This window comes from Nothobranchius furzeri, chromosome 11 (genome assembly GCF_043380555.1).
Source record: "Nothobranchius furzeri strain GRZ-AD chromosome 11, NfurGRZ-RIMD1, whole genome shotgun sequence".
NCBI classification, from domain to species: Eukaryota; Metazoa; Chordata; class Actinopteri; order Cyprinodontiformes; family Nothobranchiidae; genus Nothobranchius; species Nothobranchius furzeri.
In genome coordinates, this window is record NC_091751.1 from 49157430 (window position 1) to 49174070 (window position 16641).

The window sequence follows — 16641 nt, forward strand, 5'->3', positions numbered from 1 at the left end:
CAACTATACTAGAGTTAGGCCTCTTGACTTGTGAGAAAACCAAGGGCGTCAGTTTGTTTTTAGAATTGCTGGGGACAATAACCATACACTTGAGTGGGGTTTAAAAATTGCTAGGGACAACAATTAAATAGGCTAGCATATTTAAGTATTCATCAGTTGGTAATTGAATCATTACATCCATATCATAGCTAGCCTAGCAAAAAAGATCCTTGTTATATTATTATTATTATATTATATTGTCTATCCTTGTTATATTATTGGTGACTGTCAAATAATAAGATTTTCTGAGAAAAATACCCATCTTTACATCAGGCTCCACTCTCTGGTCATCTCCACACTCCGACAGCCTGTCCGTGAACTACCGGATTCATTGATTCAATTCAATTCAAGTTTATTTATATAGCGCCAAATCACGACAAGAGTCGTCTCAAGGCACTTCACATAATAAAAATTCCAATTCAGGTCAGTTCATTAAGCCAATCAGAAATAATGTTTCCTGTATAAGGAACCCAGTAAATTGCATCAAGTCACTGACTAGTGTCAGTGACTATACAGCAATCCTCATACCAAGCAAGCATAAAGCGACTGTGGAGAGGAAAACTCCCTTTTAACAGGAAGAAACCTCCAGAGAATCCTGGCTCAGTATAAGCAGCCATCCTCCACGACTCACTGGGGATCGAGAAGACAGAGCAGACACACACACACACACACACACGCACGCACACACGCACACGCACACGCACACACACACACACACACACACACACACACACACACACACACACACAGGTCAGTCAGAATGCAACTGTGCAGCATCTCAGAAAGTGCACAGGAGAAGGACAGGTCAGCAATGATAGAGACTGTTAGTTCAGTGAGGTACCTTGCAAAACAGGGCCTAGCTCTCAGAGGTCATGACAACGATGACGAAAACTTCAAGCAGCATCTGGATGAGAAGGCTGAGAATGACCTCAATCTGGCAAGCTGGCTGCAGAAGAATCATTCCTACACAAGTCCTGCGTGTCAAAATGAGCTGCTGATGTTCATGAGCAACAACCTTATCAGACAAACAACAACTGCAATCCATGGGTTACCTGTACTGCAGTTCTCTCTGATAATGGATGGGACCCAGGATATATCTGGCACTGAACAGGTTTCAATATGCCTCCGGTATGTTGATTATGGCCTGGAACCTAAGGAGGACTTTGTTGGACTGTACGAGGCTTCTTCAACAACTGGCGAACACCTTTTTAAAATTGCCTCTGATGTGCTGCTCCGTTTAAACCTGCCTTTCTCAGGTCTAAGTGGACAGACCTCTGATGGAGCAGCCAACATGTCGGGGCACCTGTCAGGGTTACAAGCTCAGATTAGAAGAGAGCAATCATTGGCCACCTTTGTCCACTGTGGCCCACACTGTGTGAACCTTGTCACACAGGCTGCATGTACCTCCACACCTGTGATCAGGGATGCTCTGCAGTGGGTTACATGAGCTGGGCTGCTTGTTCGCTCAGTCTGGCAAATGCAAAACTATATTCAAACACATATGCATTTAAAAAAAAGGCTCCTTCACTTCCATCAAGCCTCTGTGTGCCACCAGATGGACTGTGAGCACACCAGCAATCAAAGCAGTCCTGACTCAATATGAGTCCATCTTGGCTGCCCTGGAAGAGATGGCATCTACAAATCTCACTGACAGTACTGCTTCTAAAGCTAACGGCCTACTTGACAGACTGGAAAAGGGCAACACCATTCTTGGCCTTCTGGGACAAGAGATCCTCATGATGTTGGAGGACCTGAACTTGAGTCTGCAGGCAAGAGGAAAAACCATCAGTGGAATGCTGAAAGCTGTTGAATACACCAGACAGGGCTTTCTCTCATTCAGGACTAATCATAGTTTCATGGGCATCTATGGTAAAGCTGTGAAACTTGTTGCAGACTTGGACCTCCAGCCAGTACACCCATCTCATGTCCGAATGCCATCCAGAAAATATGGTGGTCCAGCCAAGCATCATAATCCTGCGACACCAGAGGAGTATTTCCAGGTCCATTTTTTTCAGTGCCATTGACACGGTGATCACCCAGCTACATGATCGCTTTGACCAGCCGAGCCTGGAAAATCTGAACAAGCTGGAGGAGCTGCTGCTTACTGGAAAGACCAATGATATGGTGAGCCTGTACCCAGAACTGGACCTGAAAAAAATGCAAATTCAGTTGGCAATGTTTAAAGCGAACCATACCTACACTTCCTGCAAAGAGGCTGACCATATGAGGGATGCAACCAGAGGTCAGAGGGCTCTTCTCACAAGTTGAGACTCTGGTGAGACTGCTAATTGTGGTCCCAGTGTCATCCTGTGAGGCTGAAATGAGTTTCGGCGCTCTGCGATGGTTGAAGACCTAGCTGAGGTCAACTATGACACAGCTGAGGCTCAACAGCACTGCAGTCTGCCACATCCACAGGGAAGAGGCTAGACAAAAGATAAATAGCCACAGCTTTCATTGGTACATCTGAGAGACGGGTGTACATCTTTGGCCACTATTAACTCTCCACCTGCCTTGGAAAAATACATAAAACACACACAATCCACTTGTTTACTGTCTCAAACACACTCAAACAGCATTAGTTATTCAGATTACAGTTCTGACATCAAGTTCAATGTACATTTAATTTTGGTTCACCAATTGTTTTTTTTAGCTACATTTAATTGAATCGCTCTACTGTTCTCAGTGTGTTCACAATCTGTATTTGTGTGCATTCAAACCTAATGGTTATTTCCCTTTTCATTTTTGTTCTGTTTATTAAACAGTTAACTGATCCATCTTTGACTAAAGAACCCTTAATATTATTTTAAGCTTCAAAAGACTCATCAAGGCATCCAAACAAAATAAAGGGAGAACGGCTAATGTAACAGATCACCCTCTGATCTGTTCAGTAGATGTGGTCTGGACAATTTATGCCATCACTCTTGTGCTCCATATTCACCAAAAAGCAGATTATGGCACCAGATTATTCTTCAACATGCGTTTATTGGCAGCAATCTGGTCCAACAGAATACACACAATTTCCATCAATGTGTGTTATCCAACCTCACACAGGGGTCTCCACCAATTTACATGCAGCTGTCAGTGCTGCGTGATTGTACAGTGGTTATTAATATTACTATTCAAGTTTTTTTTCCCCCAAAAAGTATATTATAGACTATCTGCTGGAAGCAGACGTAGGTATAAGATCTGAGCTGGTAAATAAAAAAAATCCTCATCAGCAGGCTATTTGAAAGTGGGGGGGACACAGCTGCCAATCACAAATTTTGCCAGGGACATGTCCCCGGTTAAAATGATGCCTATGGAGAAAACTGAGAACCATACTGACCATTCTCATCAGTGGTGCCCCCCACTAGGTGGCTAGTGGGCCCAGGGCCACCCCTGGTAATTTTATGGGCACACCACTGGCTCCACCAGGGACGACCACCACCTGCCCACCTTTATAAATCACATTAATGTTCACAAAAACATTAGATTCAACTCCTTCAATCAAGACATAAAAATTAAAGCCAATAAATAAATGTATCTTAAGAAAATTTTACTATAGCATTTATTTAGTAAATCAACATTTTAATTCATACACATAACTGAGGCTTTCAAATAAAAAAAGATAAATCTCAACAGATTAAAAATTCTACCTTTAAAACCAAGCTCAGTCATTTTAAAAATTGATTTGCAGGTAGTCTCTGGTATAAATGAATGCTTTGTGAGTTTATATCTGTGGAAAAAAAGCTCTGGCGGTCCTGTTTTAAGAACTACAATTTAGCCAGAGCAGATGTGGAACAGAAGACGGCAGTCTTATTTCCTGATATTCTGACATCTCACCTCTGATTGGCTAAAAACAATGTGACTTTACCACTGACTCTATTTGCTCTGCAACATTAATGTGTTATCTCCACAAATAACACATTTCAGTGTGATGTATACTTCATTCAGAGCGACTGATCATATTTAAAAAATAACAAGTAAAAAATGGTTTCTCAGTGAACTCAAGCTTCAAGAGTTTCAGAAGTTGATCGACAAAAGTAAAAACAGCCAAACAATTTATTTATTTATTTTCTGTCAACAATCAGGTGCATGTAAGACAGTTTGTACTCAGAAAGAACAAATCTAAAACAAAAAGGTGTGCTAAATAAAAGTTTGGATGGATTTGAGCATTAGAGAGAACGATGAAACTAAGTGTTCCAGCTACTTTGATCCTTCTCTGCCCCTCACAGCCTCGAGGAGAGGTTCGGCGTCTGTTCCTTGGTCTGAACTGCAGCAGAACCAGACTCTTGTTTGTTCACCGAGGAGTTCATCCCTGGGAGTCAGTCGGTAATCACACACAAGTGCTGCCGCCACACCAGCACTCATCGGCCCAACCCAGTACACCTGGAGCACCAAACAACGGGAAGAGCGCATCCAACATGTCAAATGAAAATAACTCAGAAAATATCATTGTCAGCTGTCTTTATACATCATCAAAAGACTTCAGAATAACTGCAGGCCCAAAGGAGCGAGCTGGGTTGATGCCACATCCTGTCTGGCTGATCTGTAAATCACATCAGAGGAAAACAACAGTTTCTTTTCTAGCCAGGCCATACAAAGCCAAACTATTGTGTTTGCCTCAATACAGATGAAAACAATGTGCCAAATTATTGATAGCATATAAGAAGGAATGTGCTGAGTGACTCACCCTGGCAAGCCACTACGGAAAGCCCGTGACAAGAGGTGCAAACTCTCCAATGCTATGCCTTTTATCAGTGTCTGATTACACAGACAGGACCAGCTAGCGGCTGAGCTGGAACTCTGACCTTGATGCAGGCTGATTCAACTACAGCAGACAACAAAATCATGTTTTCAGTTGTGATTGAGGCTTCCTTTATCTTGGATTGTCTGCAGAAAAGAAAAGAAAACAAAGTTATTTGCATTTCTGCAAAAATCCTAGAGTTGACTCCTTTGTTTCCGTACTTAATTTCCTGCAGGACTTAGACCATCCCTTCCTACTTGCACAAAAACAGTAATTCAAGTTTAACATTTAAATAGTCACATGCACATGCAGCACTAAGAACCTGAAACACCACCTTCATGTTAACCAGATCAGGCTGAAAACAATTCCCCAAATACCAGCTGATATTTGCACCCAATGTGATTTAGATAACTCATTAATTGGACATGCATGCATTCACACTTGCATTGTCAACACAAAGTGAGGCTGTGGTTTCTGGCCTAACACCATAAACAATAGCACCAGCCACTGCGTTGAGAATCTGAGCTATCAGGAAGAAAAAGACTCTGAAGGCACTGATCACACAAACTACTGGGAGGTTCAGGGTGATGGCTAGGTTCAGGGGAGCGCCGCCACCATTACCCATGCACCGAGTCAGCGTGGCAGAGGCAAAACTGAAGATAAATGTCACATTTAACTCATGGTCAGCATATGATGTCTTATCGCAGCAGAGAGGCCATTCAGCCGGGGGGCTATTTTAAGCTAGTGACATATGGGCTCACTGTATTCAAGTTGACATCAGTCATTTGCTGATGTAAGAGCAATTTGACCTTTTGAATTGGTGAAAAGGTCAAACATTGTGCCTAATATCAGCACCTAACTCATGTAACATGTTCAAAAAGACATGTTTTTCAATTTTAGGGCAAAATGAGGGAATCTGAAATGTTATTCCTTTGTCCAGCTGCGTTTCATGAACCCGATGCAGGTGCAGAGGTTTCCTCTCTCAGGGAACGCAAAAGAGCACCAAATGCCGATCAAACAGAAAATTCTTATTGTGAGTCGGCAAACTCGCACTGAGCTTTTAGCACTAACTAAAAATGAATGTTTGGACACTACTTTTCAACACACTCACACACACACACACACACACACATACACACACACACACACACACACACACACACACACACACACACACACACACACACACACACACACACACACACACACACGCACCCACACACACACACACACACACACACACACACACACACACACACACACACACACACACACACACTCACACACATACGCACGCACGCATGCGCACACACACACACACACACACACACACACACACACACACACACACACACACACACACACACACACACACACACACACTCACACACACACACACACACACACTCACACACACACACACACACACACACACACACACACACACACACACACACACACACACACACACACACACACACACACACACACACACACACACACACACACACACACAGAGTCTAATCTATGTTTATTGTGTTTAATAGATAAGGTGTGATTCATCTAGGGATACTTTTATGCCAGTGTGATGTTTAACATTTTATGTTTTAAAAACTAAAACTAACCATGTTAGTGCATCTACAAGACAAAAAAATAATCTGACAGATGATCCATGCAGAGGCAGCATGGAAATCTGGTCAGTTGGGACTAAGGAAAAAATAGTTTGGTGGTCGTAGTGCCATATAAGAGCAAATGGTGTCAGGTGGGAAGAAAAAGGATGCAGTTGTGAAAACACAACCAGTTGAGGTCTGGGCTGCAAACAACATATCCAGGACAACATTATTACCCTTTATATAAGCCGTTCATTTCCAGCAGACCAAACACAGAAAGCAAAATTATAAAAGTCACCTCTTATAGTAAAATGCTCTCTGTGTGACTAACTAAAGTGCAGGTTATGTGTGAATTGTTGTGTGATTGTTGCACAACTGAAGGGGAAATAATCAGTCTGTTACACAAACTTTTGTGCAGAGCTGGTTTATTTTTGCTACATGAAGTAAAAGGAATTTGAAGCTTTAACTAATTTATTTGGCATCTTTTGGCTGCAAATCATCTGATCTTATTCACAAAGACGGCCGCGTATCATAAAGTAAATGCTAAGTGTTTAAAATAAAACAAATACATTTATTTTATCATTTCTTTCTTCAAATTGATAATTCAAAGCAAGCTACAGCTTTCATTGAAATGACTTTGATCCATGCACACCTTATCATACTCACATCCAACCACCCACCAAAGATGTGGACACCCTTTGCCTCTTGGATATAAACATTAAACTACAGATCCAGTCATCTAGAAGTAATAATCCTATCAAAACACAAGATCTCATGATCAAGCACAGCAATAACAGTTATCCTAACTATTCAGAAAGTCGGATTCCAAATTTCAAAATTGACTTTTTTGTGTTTAATCATGCAGAAATGAAATGAAATCATTAATAGAATCAATGCAGATGCTTGTTTGTTCAGTATTGTAAAATAGTACTTACAGCTTAAAAGGTTCCATGTGCTTAAAATGTGTTGAAAGTAGCTGAAAACGTGATTAATTATTATAGTGCACAATCTGCAAGTGAAAACACTCCAGGATCAAAAACAAAAGCACTCAACATGGTGACTGTGCTAAGTGAATCCAGTAATCCAGGTCAAAAGTTTAAATTGGGGCTCAAATGTTCCAGACGTGGTGACAGTGGTTCTCTGCAGGAAAAGACTGCTAATGCACCTCCGTTGTTTTCCTTAAATAAGGCTCCTAATCACATATTATCTAGCTATCTCACAGTTCCCTTTGCATGTTTCTTAGAACTGTTAATGGTCTGTTACCACCCATCAGGATATAAAGCATCACAAGGCAGAGGACTTGCGGGCAGCGACTGAATCCTCATCAAGACCAAACCATAAACACTCACAAAAGAACAAGTCTGGCTTGAACCAGTCAAAAATGATAGAAGAACATTTATTATCATAAAGAATTTTAAAGAACAAAAAGTGCGAGCACGAAGGGGTCCTTAGAACGTGGACTTGTCATTCTTGAATCTTCAACACTTCCTTTACAGTTTTTTACAGACGTTAGGACCCATTTCTCAATACTTAGGTCACATTTGCAAAACTCTACAGTGTGCACAACAGAAGTCTATGTGGGCCAAACTGAGGATCAATTATCATTGCTTTGGCACAAAATGCACTGAGTGACTACATCTCTCAAATGTCATGAAGTCCCTTCTCACTCAGACACAACAACTGCCAAAAATCATTGTACTAACAGGACATTTTGCACTTGCTTACATACTGTTCACAAAACTGTAAAACATGTTCAAAACAATAACGTACTGCAAAACTGAATATAACAGCAAAATCCAACAGCACTATGTTATTGAAACATAAATGCAGTTTAACCAGCCACAGCTTATGTTGCCTTGTGGATTGTTTTCAGAGAGTCATGGAGATTGAAGGCATGCAAACACACCACATTTTCATCTATGTGGATGAGGCAGGTTTCAACATGGCCAAAACACGGCGACGAGGGAGGAATGTGATTGGGAAGAGAGCCACAGTGAATGTCCCGGGCCAGAGGGGTGCCAACATCACAATGTGCGCAGCAATATCCACTGATGGACTGCTGTCACACAGACCAGTAATTGGGCCATACAACACTGGACGGCTCCTTGCGTTCCTGCATGATCTCTATGGAAGGGTTGTGCTAGGTGAGGAAAGGGATGTGGACAGACGGAATCAGCCAACATATATATGGGACAATGTGGCATTTCACCACTCCCATGCAGTCACAGAGTGGTTTGTGGCCCATCCCAGAATGGAGTCACTTTTCCTCCCACCTTACTCTCCATTCCTCAACCCCATAGAGGAATTCTTTGCCTCATGGTGGTGGAAGGTGTACGACCATCATCCACATGATCAAATGTCCCTTCTGGATGCAATGTACGCTGGATGCCTGGACATATCAGCAGTAGATTGCCAGGGATGGATCAGGCATGCCAGAAGATTCTTTCCGAGGTGTATTGCCCTAGATGACATAAGATGGGGTGTGGATGAGAACCTGTGGCCAAATGGAGAAGACCGAGTAGATTAGCATATTGAATCTGTATCAGTGGATGTTGTGTTGACAAAGTCTTGTGTTTTGGAAGTACTTAGTGCAAAAACAAATACCATTAAAAATAAATGAACAACATGAAATATTGACTAATTCCGCATCATGTCTGATTCATTCCAGTAACATCTATTGGAAGTATGAACAGAGATGTGTCCTTGTTTTACACAAGAAAATGTAATGCTACATGTTGTTAGTGTTTTTTAGGTCTTTGTTTTGTGGGTGACAAAGTGTGTTTGTCGGCTGTCAACCTTTGCTAGTGTTCTGGAGGAATGAGTTTATTTGAGGCCTGAATGAAGTGTTTTGGTGGTTGTAGTGCATTTTGAATGTGAAATGAACAGTTCTGCCAAGCTGAAACTCAGTTAGGAGAACTGTGTGAAGGGTCTAGCAAAAGTGACATTAGTATTGAGAAATGGGTCCTAACGTCTGTAGCTGTAAAACCGGTAGCTCCAAAAGAAAAGTTTGAAAGCTGAATAAAATTATAACTGTGAATTCAAAGAAGGAAAGGTTTCCAGTTGTGATGTCACACTGAAGCCCAGAGCTAAGCTGCATAAATGACAATCAACATTTGGTTTTAATGGGCTCGTAAATGCAGAAGTGTGTGCTGCATGTGGATGCAGAAAGGAACTGGGAGGGAAAGATAAGCAAGATAGAAAAACATAGCGGGGAAGGGAGGGCTATCCATGCGCATACAGCTTAGGTTAAACAGTGACAGAAGAGGTCACTCACTTTTCTTTTTGGTGGAGTGCAAACAAGTGAAAGCTGATAGAGCACAAATGTTTCTCAGAGTTTGGGAATGTTGCCTTGTCGTGAATGCCCCAGATGATTCCGCAGTCTGCAAATATCAAACCCTGACTTTTAAGATCACGTTTAATCATATTACAGTTCGGGTTATATTTGATGCAGACAGCAGAGAAAACAGAAAATTTAAAGAAAAAATTAAAGGATACAGAAAACGTAAAGTCATTCATCAGGTTAAATTCATCAACAGGTGAGAAAAAAAGCACAGTGGCAATGTGTGGTTTCCTGCCACTAGGGGGCAGTACATACATTTCAGGGAAGTTTTACACCATATTGCTGTGACTGTCGCTAGTTTATAAAACATTACGGTAAATGTTGTTACATGTGGAGCAGAGATTATGCAACCTGGGTGTGACTCCTCAGATTTTGACGGTCCTTCGGTTAATTTCATCTAGAGATGCGATGCTGATGTAGTTTTCTGGTGCTGTAGTTGCTGGATCTACTCGGGGTCCTGACGTCATCATACTACGACAATACCGCTCAGCCAAAATATATTGCATCTCTTTTTGTGATTCAGTTCTTTCACATATGTTTTGGAAAGAGTTTAGCAGTTTTGTTTAAATTCATGTTTCTTACTGCCTAAATGTTTTTGAACATGGTATCGTAACTTCCGTAAGTCGTACATGCAGCCAATCATCTAGTGTGATGTCGTCAATAGGCGCAGGACCCCGAGCCGGCCAGATGGAAAAATGGCGTCTAAAAGGATGCCTTCCAGAGACGGTAAGACCCGCACACTATGTACTTTAGACCCAACATTTTTGGTTTTATGTTACAAAGCCGCCAATATTTTTCACCAACTGAACATCATTTTCAACATTTTGATGACTATTTCCAGAAATAAATGGTAAAAATTACATATTGTCTCTTGAATATAAAAATAATTTAAGCTCCGCCCATTTTAGGAAGCAAAATCAGATGGATTTCATAACCAGCAAGTTCATCCTTATTTCCAATATAATAAACCAAACCTGTGAGTTTTCAGGGGAGATTAAACAACAACAACTGCAACAACAACAACAACAATGCTTTCTCTTTTAGAAAACTTTTAACACTTTTTTCAGGGCATAAAAATGTGTAGCTTCTTTCAGGAATAAGTAAATGCTTTTCGTCCCACGACTATTTTTCTGCTCCAAAGTCAATAAGTGAAGAGAATAAAAACAAATGCTCCGACTTAGAAAATAGGACATCCTGCAAGAATTTATTTAGCTCCATAGACTTCCTGAAAAGTTTTTTTTAAGAAAAAAGCAGAGCAGATTAAATAAGGAGTAAAGAGAATTATTTCTACTTGTCTATCTTGTCTCACTCACTGCTTTATTGACCACAAATGCTAAAATAAAACGTTGCAATGGAAACTTATGTACAATAAATGGAAAGAAACTTTTACAACGGTTTCCTATTTAAGGGTAAAAGCTCACACTAATCTTTTGCCATTGAAAATGTTGCGTCGGTTATCCTGCCAAAACTACACTGAGATTCAAAAACTTCATTGTTGTTTTCAGTTGATGCCATAAACTTTTGAGTCTCTGCCTTTAATTAATCTTTAGATTATTTTACAGAAAAACATAAACCTTTTACTACTATTTTCTCAAATGCTCAAATAGTCACATGTAAAGTTTTTATCCTGTTTTTAATCTGCTTTGTAAACATTTGCCTTCTTTTATCATCACCGTTCACATATCTTTCTTCTCATTGATCTCAATTCTTTTAGTTCTTTTATTTTCCAGCATCGGAGCATCAGTCTAATATGTTAGAGCATCTTGTGTCAAGTAAAGAAATAGGAAAATCCTCTTGGGTGTGCCAAGTGAAAGGTCATTTATGTTAATTTTTAACTCAAACGGCATTTTCCTTGTTTGATTTTGAATCACTTTACTTCTAAATTACATTCTAACCTTTATGTGGATTATAGTGCATATTCCGAATGCACTATACACGTTTTTATCACAGCAGCTCTTTTTTTCTGCGTAGGAGCAAACATTTCAGGGGTTGCTTGTGTCTATTGCTTAGAGAAGAAAGCAAAACTTTATTTATAATCAACAGAAAACACATTTTTACATCAAGTGTTTTTATTTTACGTAAAAAAATGAGACATTTAAGTGCACACTCAATACATCATCCTTCAGAAATAAAACGTGTTACAGATATGTTGAAATATACAAAAAATGGCTCAACATAGAATACTGATAAGGGAAACATGTTCAAAACGGCTGCTTTGTTAAGACTTTGAATCGAAACTTGCAAGAATGACAAGTTAGTGCTGGGTCAAAAAAAGCAAGCTATGACCTGTAGAAAATCCTCATTTGTATTTAAAAACAACACAAAAATGCTAAAATACATAAAATTCAAGAAATGTTTTAGCTTTTTTTTTCAAATGAATTTTATACATATATATTTTACAAGAGTTTAGACATGTACATTGGTAATAAAGGGTTTTAGCTGCAGCTATTTTGACGCCATCTCCACGGCGGTGGCATCATTGCCTCCATTGACATCATAGTCGCCCACTGGACCGCTGACCAGGACCTTCATACGCTCGGGGAAGTCATCAAATTTGGGCAACAGCAGGAAATCGTAAATGAGAGCCGCGGCTACTCCGCCACACATCGGACCCACCCAGTACACCTGGAATGGACAACAGATCATTCTCTGCACCGAGTCGTGTGCACAACGCAAAGATGCAAAACAGGATGAAGCAAATTCAAAAGGTTTCCTTTTGCAGAAATCTCATGCAAGATTGTAAGAAATTAACTTGTGCAGGAGGATGCATGTGTTATTAAATCATTTATTAGGGAGTAAATGGATTGTTGAGGGTTGAAATGTGAGGTAAACTTACCCAGTGGTCTGTGAAATCACTCAGGATCAGAGCTGGACCAAAGGAGCGGGCGGGATTGATTCCACAGCCCGTGTAGCTGATCTGTAATCAACAACAAAAAGAAAAATTGAGAGAAAATCTTCATCAAATTAATCCTGCATCTCAGCTGAAATGTCGAGTACCTAATTCTAGACTAACAGTTTGCTGTTTTCAGGTTGATGGTGAAGAAAAACTTACAGCTGCCAAGTGTCCCAGGCAGACCGAGAGGCCAATGGCCAGGGGAGCAGAGCCGGTGACATCACGCCGCCTTTTATCTGTGACTGCAATAACACACAGCACGAGCTGGAAGGTTGCCAGAAGCTCTATGCCCACGCCTTGGCTGGGGGTGACACCATTAAGCTGCGAGGAAGAGGAAAAAAACAACCGGACTCTGTTACATAGGTTTATTTAGATAGATGGTTTCCCATCACCACCACCATTCCCCATTTAGCTGCTGCTGGCTCCGAACCAAATGGCTGACAGCAATTTGGCACAGATGTCCCAGTGACAAATTGGTTATTCAGTTGGAAATGATCATCTTTGTCTTTTTACTTTGGTAGGAAGATATGAACAAATGAACTGAGCTGCTGCAGTCTGGTGTCCTTTAATTACGTTTCATCACTTCTCAGCCAAAAGTAATCAGACAATGTTTGAAAGAAAATATAAATTTGTCTAATTCAGCACTCACAAAGTTAGCTTCTTTATAAAAACACTCCAGCTTGAGACAACCGCAACTAAATACATGACTAATGTTTCAGAACACCTCTGGTCTCAAATCTGTAGCAGTGTGACTTTTTACACTTACAGCGTTGAGCCCCAGTGCACTGGTTGCATTTGGCCGCGTCCCAAACACGATGCCACTGGCCAGGGCTGAACCCAGCATCTGTGCTACGATGTACATGACTGCCTTGAACAGACTGATCTGGCAGCTGGCGAGCATCCCCAGGGTGACTGCGGGATTGAGGTGGGCTCCACTGATGTGCCCCAAACTTTGAGCCAGCGTTGCGATGGCTAGTCCGAAGGCCAGCGACACCTTCACCTCCTGGTCTGGGTTGGCGTTGTTTGGGTTCCCGATGGCCGTGGAGATGCTGAGAAAAATGAAGAGGGTCATGCCAACCAGCTCGGCCAGGACGGCCCTCCAGAACTCTTTGCTCTTGAACTCTCTCATGGTGGCTGATGGTCCGGCTGTGGAGTCGGAGCTGGTTCTCTGCAAGGTCTGCGTACTCACAAACAACAGCAACGGACTGCATATATAAGGCCCAAGCTGATAATGGTCAGTGGGCGGGCTTTAAGAAAACTGAAAGAGAGGGCCACTCTGAATTAATGAGAAATCCAACAGACTGGTCTCTCACATCCCTCCCTCTGCTTCCTCACCCTCCTCCTCTCTGTGCTCTCCCAACACCTCCCAGTGCAACACTCTGGTCTTTGGACTTTTGTGAGTACTAGAGCTGGGTCTTTAAATAGCTGCATCCAAAGGTAGATTCTCCTCTCAGACTACAGTTTTGCAACAGAACTTCTTTTCATAGTTTATTCAATTAAAACTTTTGTTTTAAGCACTTAAAGTTCAATTTAGTTACTTTTTTCTTAACACTTACAGAGAGGATCAGTGACAGCACATACGGAGGAGCCAGATAAAAGTTAAAAACAACTCCCAAGTGGTTATTTCAGGTCTCACTAGGACCACCCAAATCCTATCTCACACACCAGCCCTCCAACCCTCCAACAAAAACACCAAATCATGAGTTTTTAATTCCAAAGCTTTCACTTAAATCAATTTTTAAATTGTAATTTTCCTTTTTGTTTCTAATGGATGGAATGACTGTGTATCATTAACTGGAAATATGTTCTCGACGTAATTATTATTTGTTTTGTTGGGCGTTAAGTGAAACATCAACTCTGTGAAGGAAGCTGGCTGTTGCACCTGGACACCGACTCATGGATGTGCTCCAGCAAACATGAGCCAGACCTCGCTCAGTTCTGCAAACACAGATAAAGGATGCAGCCCAAACTCCATTTGGATCATTTTATATGTTTTGATTATTTTTCTGCATGATTGTTAACTTGCCTGCTCAATTTTTGCTATATATACAAATAATTTTCATTTTTTTAATTGATCGTTTTTCATTCTTTCACTTCCTGATTTATCTTATCCACCTGACTTACTTTGCATCTTCTCAACAAAACCTTTATTTTAATTATAATTTTGTCTCAAAAATGAGCTAAATGGTTTCAGCTCATTTTTTTAAGTATGGCCTTTTACTCATTAACTATCAGTTTTATAAACTTGGTTTAAATTTAGATGTGACAGAGGGACAGAGCTGAATGAAACACCCCACAAATGACACCCAGAACACTGAATCAGCCTCAAAGACTAACGCTGGAAACGGATGACATTCAGCATTTCTCAAATATCTGTATGTATTGTCATTCAGCTGAAATATTGCTTTGATATTTTTAGACATAGCTTTAATATATAAGACTATAATATCCACATAGAAAACAAAACAAAGCCACTGCGACATCAGAAATGTCAGTAAATATATCAAATAAACCAAGAAATGAAGAGTATTTCATATAGTAAACATTAAATTTGATGAACATTGTCAGATGACATTTCATTTAACTAACCCACTTTAAGTGGACGCAACAAAAACAATGAACACTCATAACCTCATGTTTAAATCATCTTTATTTTGTCACAATTTAAAGAGCAAGTCACCCTAAATCAGCTTTTATTTTCAATTCAGTTCAATTCAAGTTTATTTATATAGCACCAGATCACGACAAGAGTCGTCTCAAGGTACATTACATAATAAACATTCCAATAAGTGACTAGTGTCAGTGACTTTACAGCAATCCTCATACTAAGCAAGCATTTAGCAACAGTGGAGAGGAAAACTCCCTTTTAACAGGAAGAAACCTCCAGAGGCTCCTGGCTCAGTATAAGCAGCCAGTCACATATTGGCATGTTTGGATTTTATACTGTTGCCATGGAGGTTTTTTTAAAGATTGTTTTGTTTTTTTGCCTTTTTTAAAAAAAATATCACATTTGAAGGTTTCTGCACCAGTAGATGCTGCAATCTGGACTTGATCATCTTCCTCTGCTGGCATTGGTTTTTTTGCCCTCATGCATGACAACATTTGTGGGAAATTTTCATATTCTGCCTTTCTGGTGCAGCTTGACCTTTATGCAACTGTAGTTTCATCTCTCATTCATCACATTTTTGTGATTAAAGATTAATTTACTTATTTGTTTCACCTGATTGGAAGTCATTAAAATGAGAAGTTAGCCTCTCCTTGATGAGGTAACCCATCCACCAGAGAAATGCTGAAAGGCCACGACCAAAACACGAAACTGCAAATGTTCCTGACACAAAGCAACTGTATAAACCTCCACATGTTAATTTAGGCCAACTATTACAACTAGATCTCATATTAGTTTGATTGCCATGATGATTAAAATGAGATCCTCACTGAAACATGGCTTAATCTATTAGTTGAGAGAAAAATATTTTAGTTTTTGATAATGTATCTTCAGTGTGAGAAAACAAAATCATAAGATGGGAATTTAAAAAATGTTGCACACAAAACAAATCTTTTCTCGCCTCCTTATCTGTGTTTGTTGAAGGCTTTCCCTGTATCAGAAGAGTGTGAGGAATCTGATCAAGGTGCATGAATTCCAAGAGACTTAGACAGATTGCCTAAAACCCTAAAAGAGCTTGGTCATGACCATCCCTCCGACCCATAACGAGGAGCGGGAACTTCAAGCACGACTTAATTTATTTAACAGCCCTTCGTGTCGGCATTCAGTGATGATTATGTAACACAGAGGAATGTCCAGGACTATGTGTGCTTTTTATTGAAGAGCATTTCAGACAAATTCTTCCATTGGAGGCTGATTCTGTATACTTGATATCTGATAACCTATAAAACAATAAGTTCTAGGACAGACAGGTGAGGTCGTTTCATTCGAAGAAAACTTTACTGAACACAAATGGTGCACCGCCAGTCACATCTGAGAGACTTTAAAATGTTATCTACTTACATTTTTGGTGAGTCTATATCTGGTCAA

The 16641-nt window shown here is 40.4% G+C and overlaps 2 protein-coding genes across 2 annotated transcripts; both read right to left on the reverse strand.

Annotated features, from left to right (window-relative positions):
- Window positions 1-4112: 4112 nt before the first annotated feature.
- Window positions 4113-7700, reverse strand: LOC107384425 (aquaporin-1). Its single transcript, XM_070541882.1, has 6 exons — window positions 7639-7700; window positions 5207-5418; window positions 4791-4849; window positions 4712-4723; window positions 4493-4567; window positions 4113-4407 (listed from the first exon to the last, which is right to left on the reverse strand). The coding sequence occupies exons 1-6, from the start codon at window positions 7698-7700 to the stop codon at window positions 4225-4227; spliced, it is 603 nt and encodes a 200-aa protein (XP_070397983.1). The 3' UTR covers window positions 4113-4224.
- Window positions 7701-11860: 4160 nt separating this feature from the next.
- On the reverse strand, window positions 11861-13821 carry LOC107383844 (aquaporin FA-CHIP). The gene is made up of 4 exons (XM_015956676.3): window positions 13375-13821; window positions 12768-12929; window positions 12552-12632; window positions 11861-12340 (listed from the first exon to the last, which is right to left on the reverse strand). The coding sequence occupies exons 1-4, from the start codon at window positions 13735-13737 to the stop codon at window positions 12161-12163; spliced, it is 786 nt and encodes a 261-aa protein (XP_015812162.1). The 5' UTR covers window positions 13738-13821; the 3' UTR covers window positions 11861-12160.
- Between the last annotated feature and the right edge of the window lie 2820 nt (window positions 13822-16641).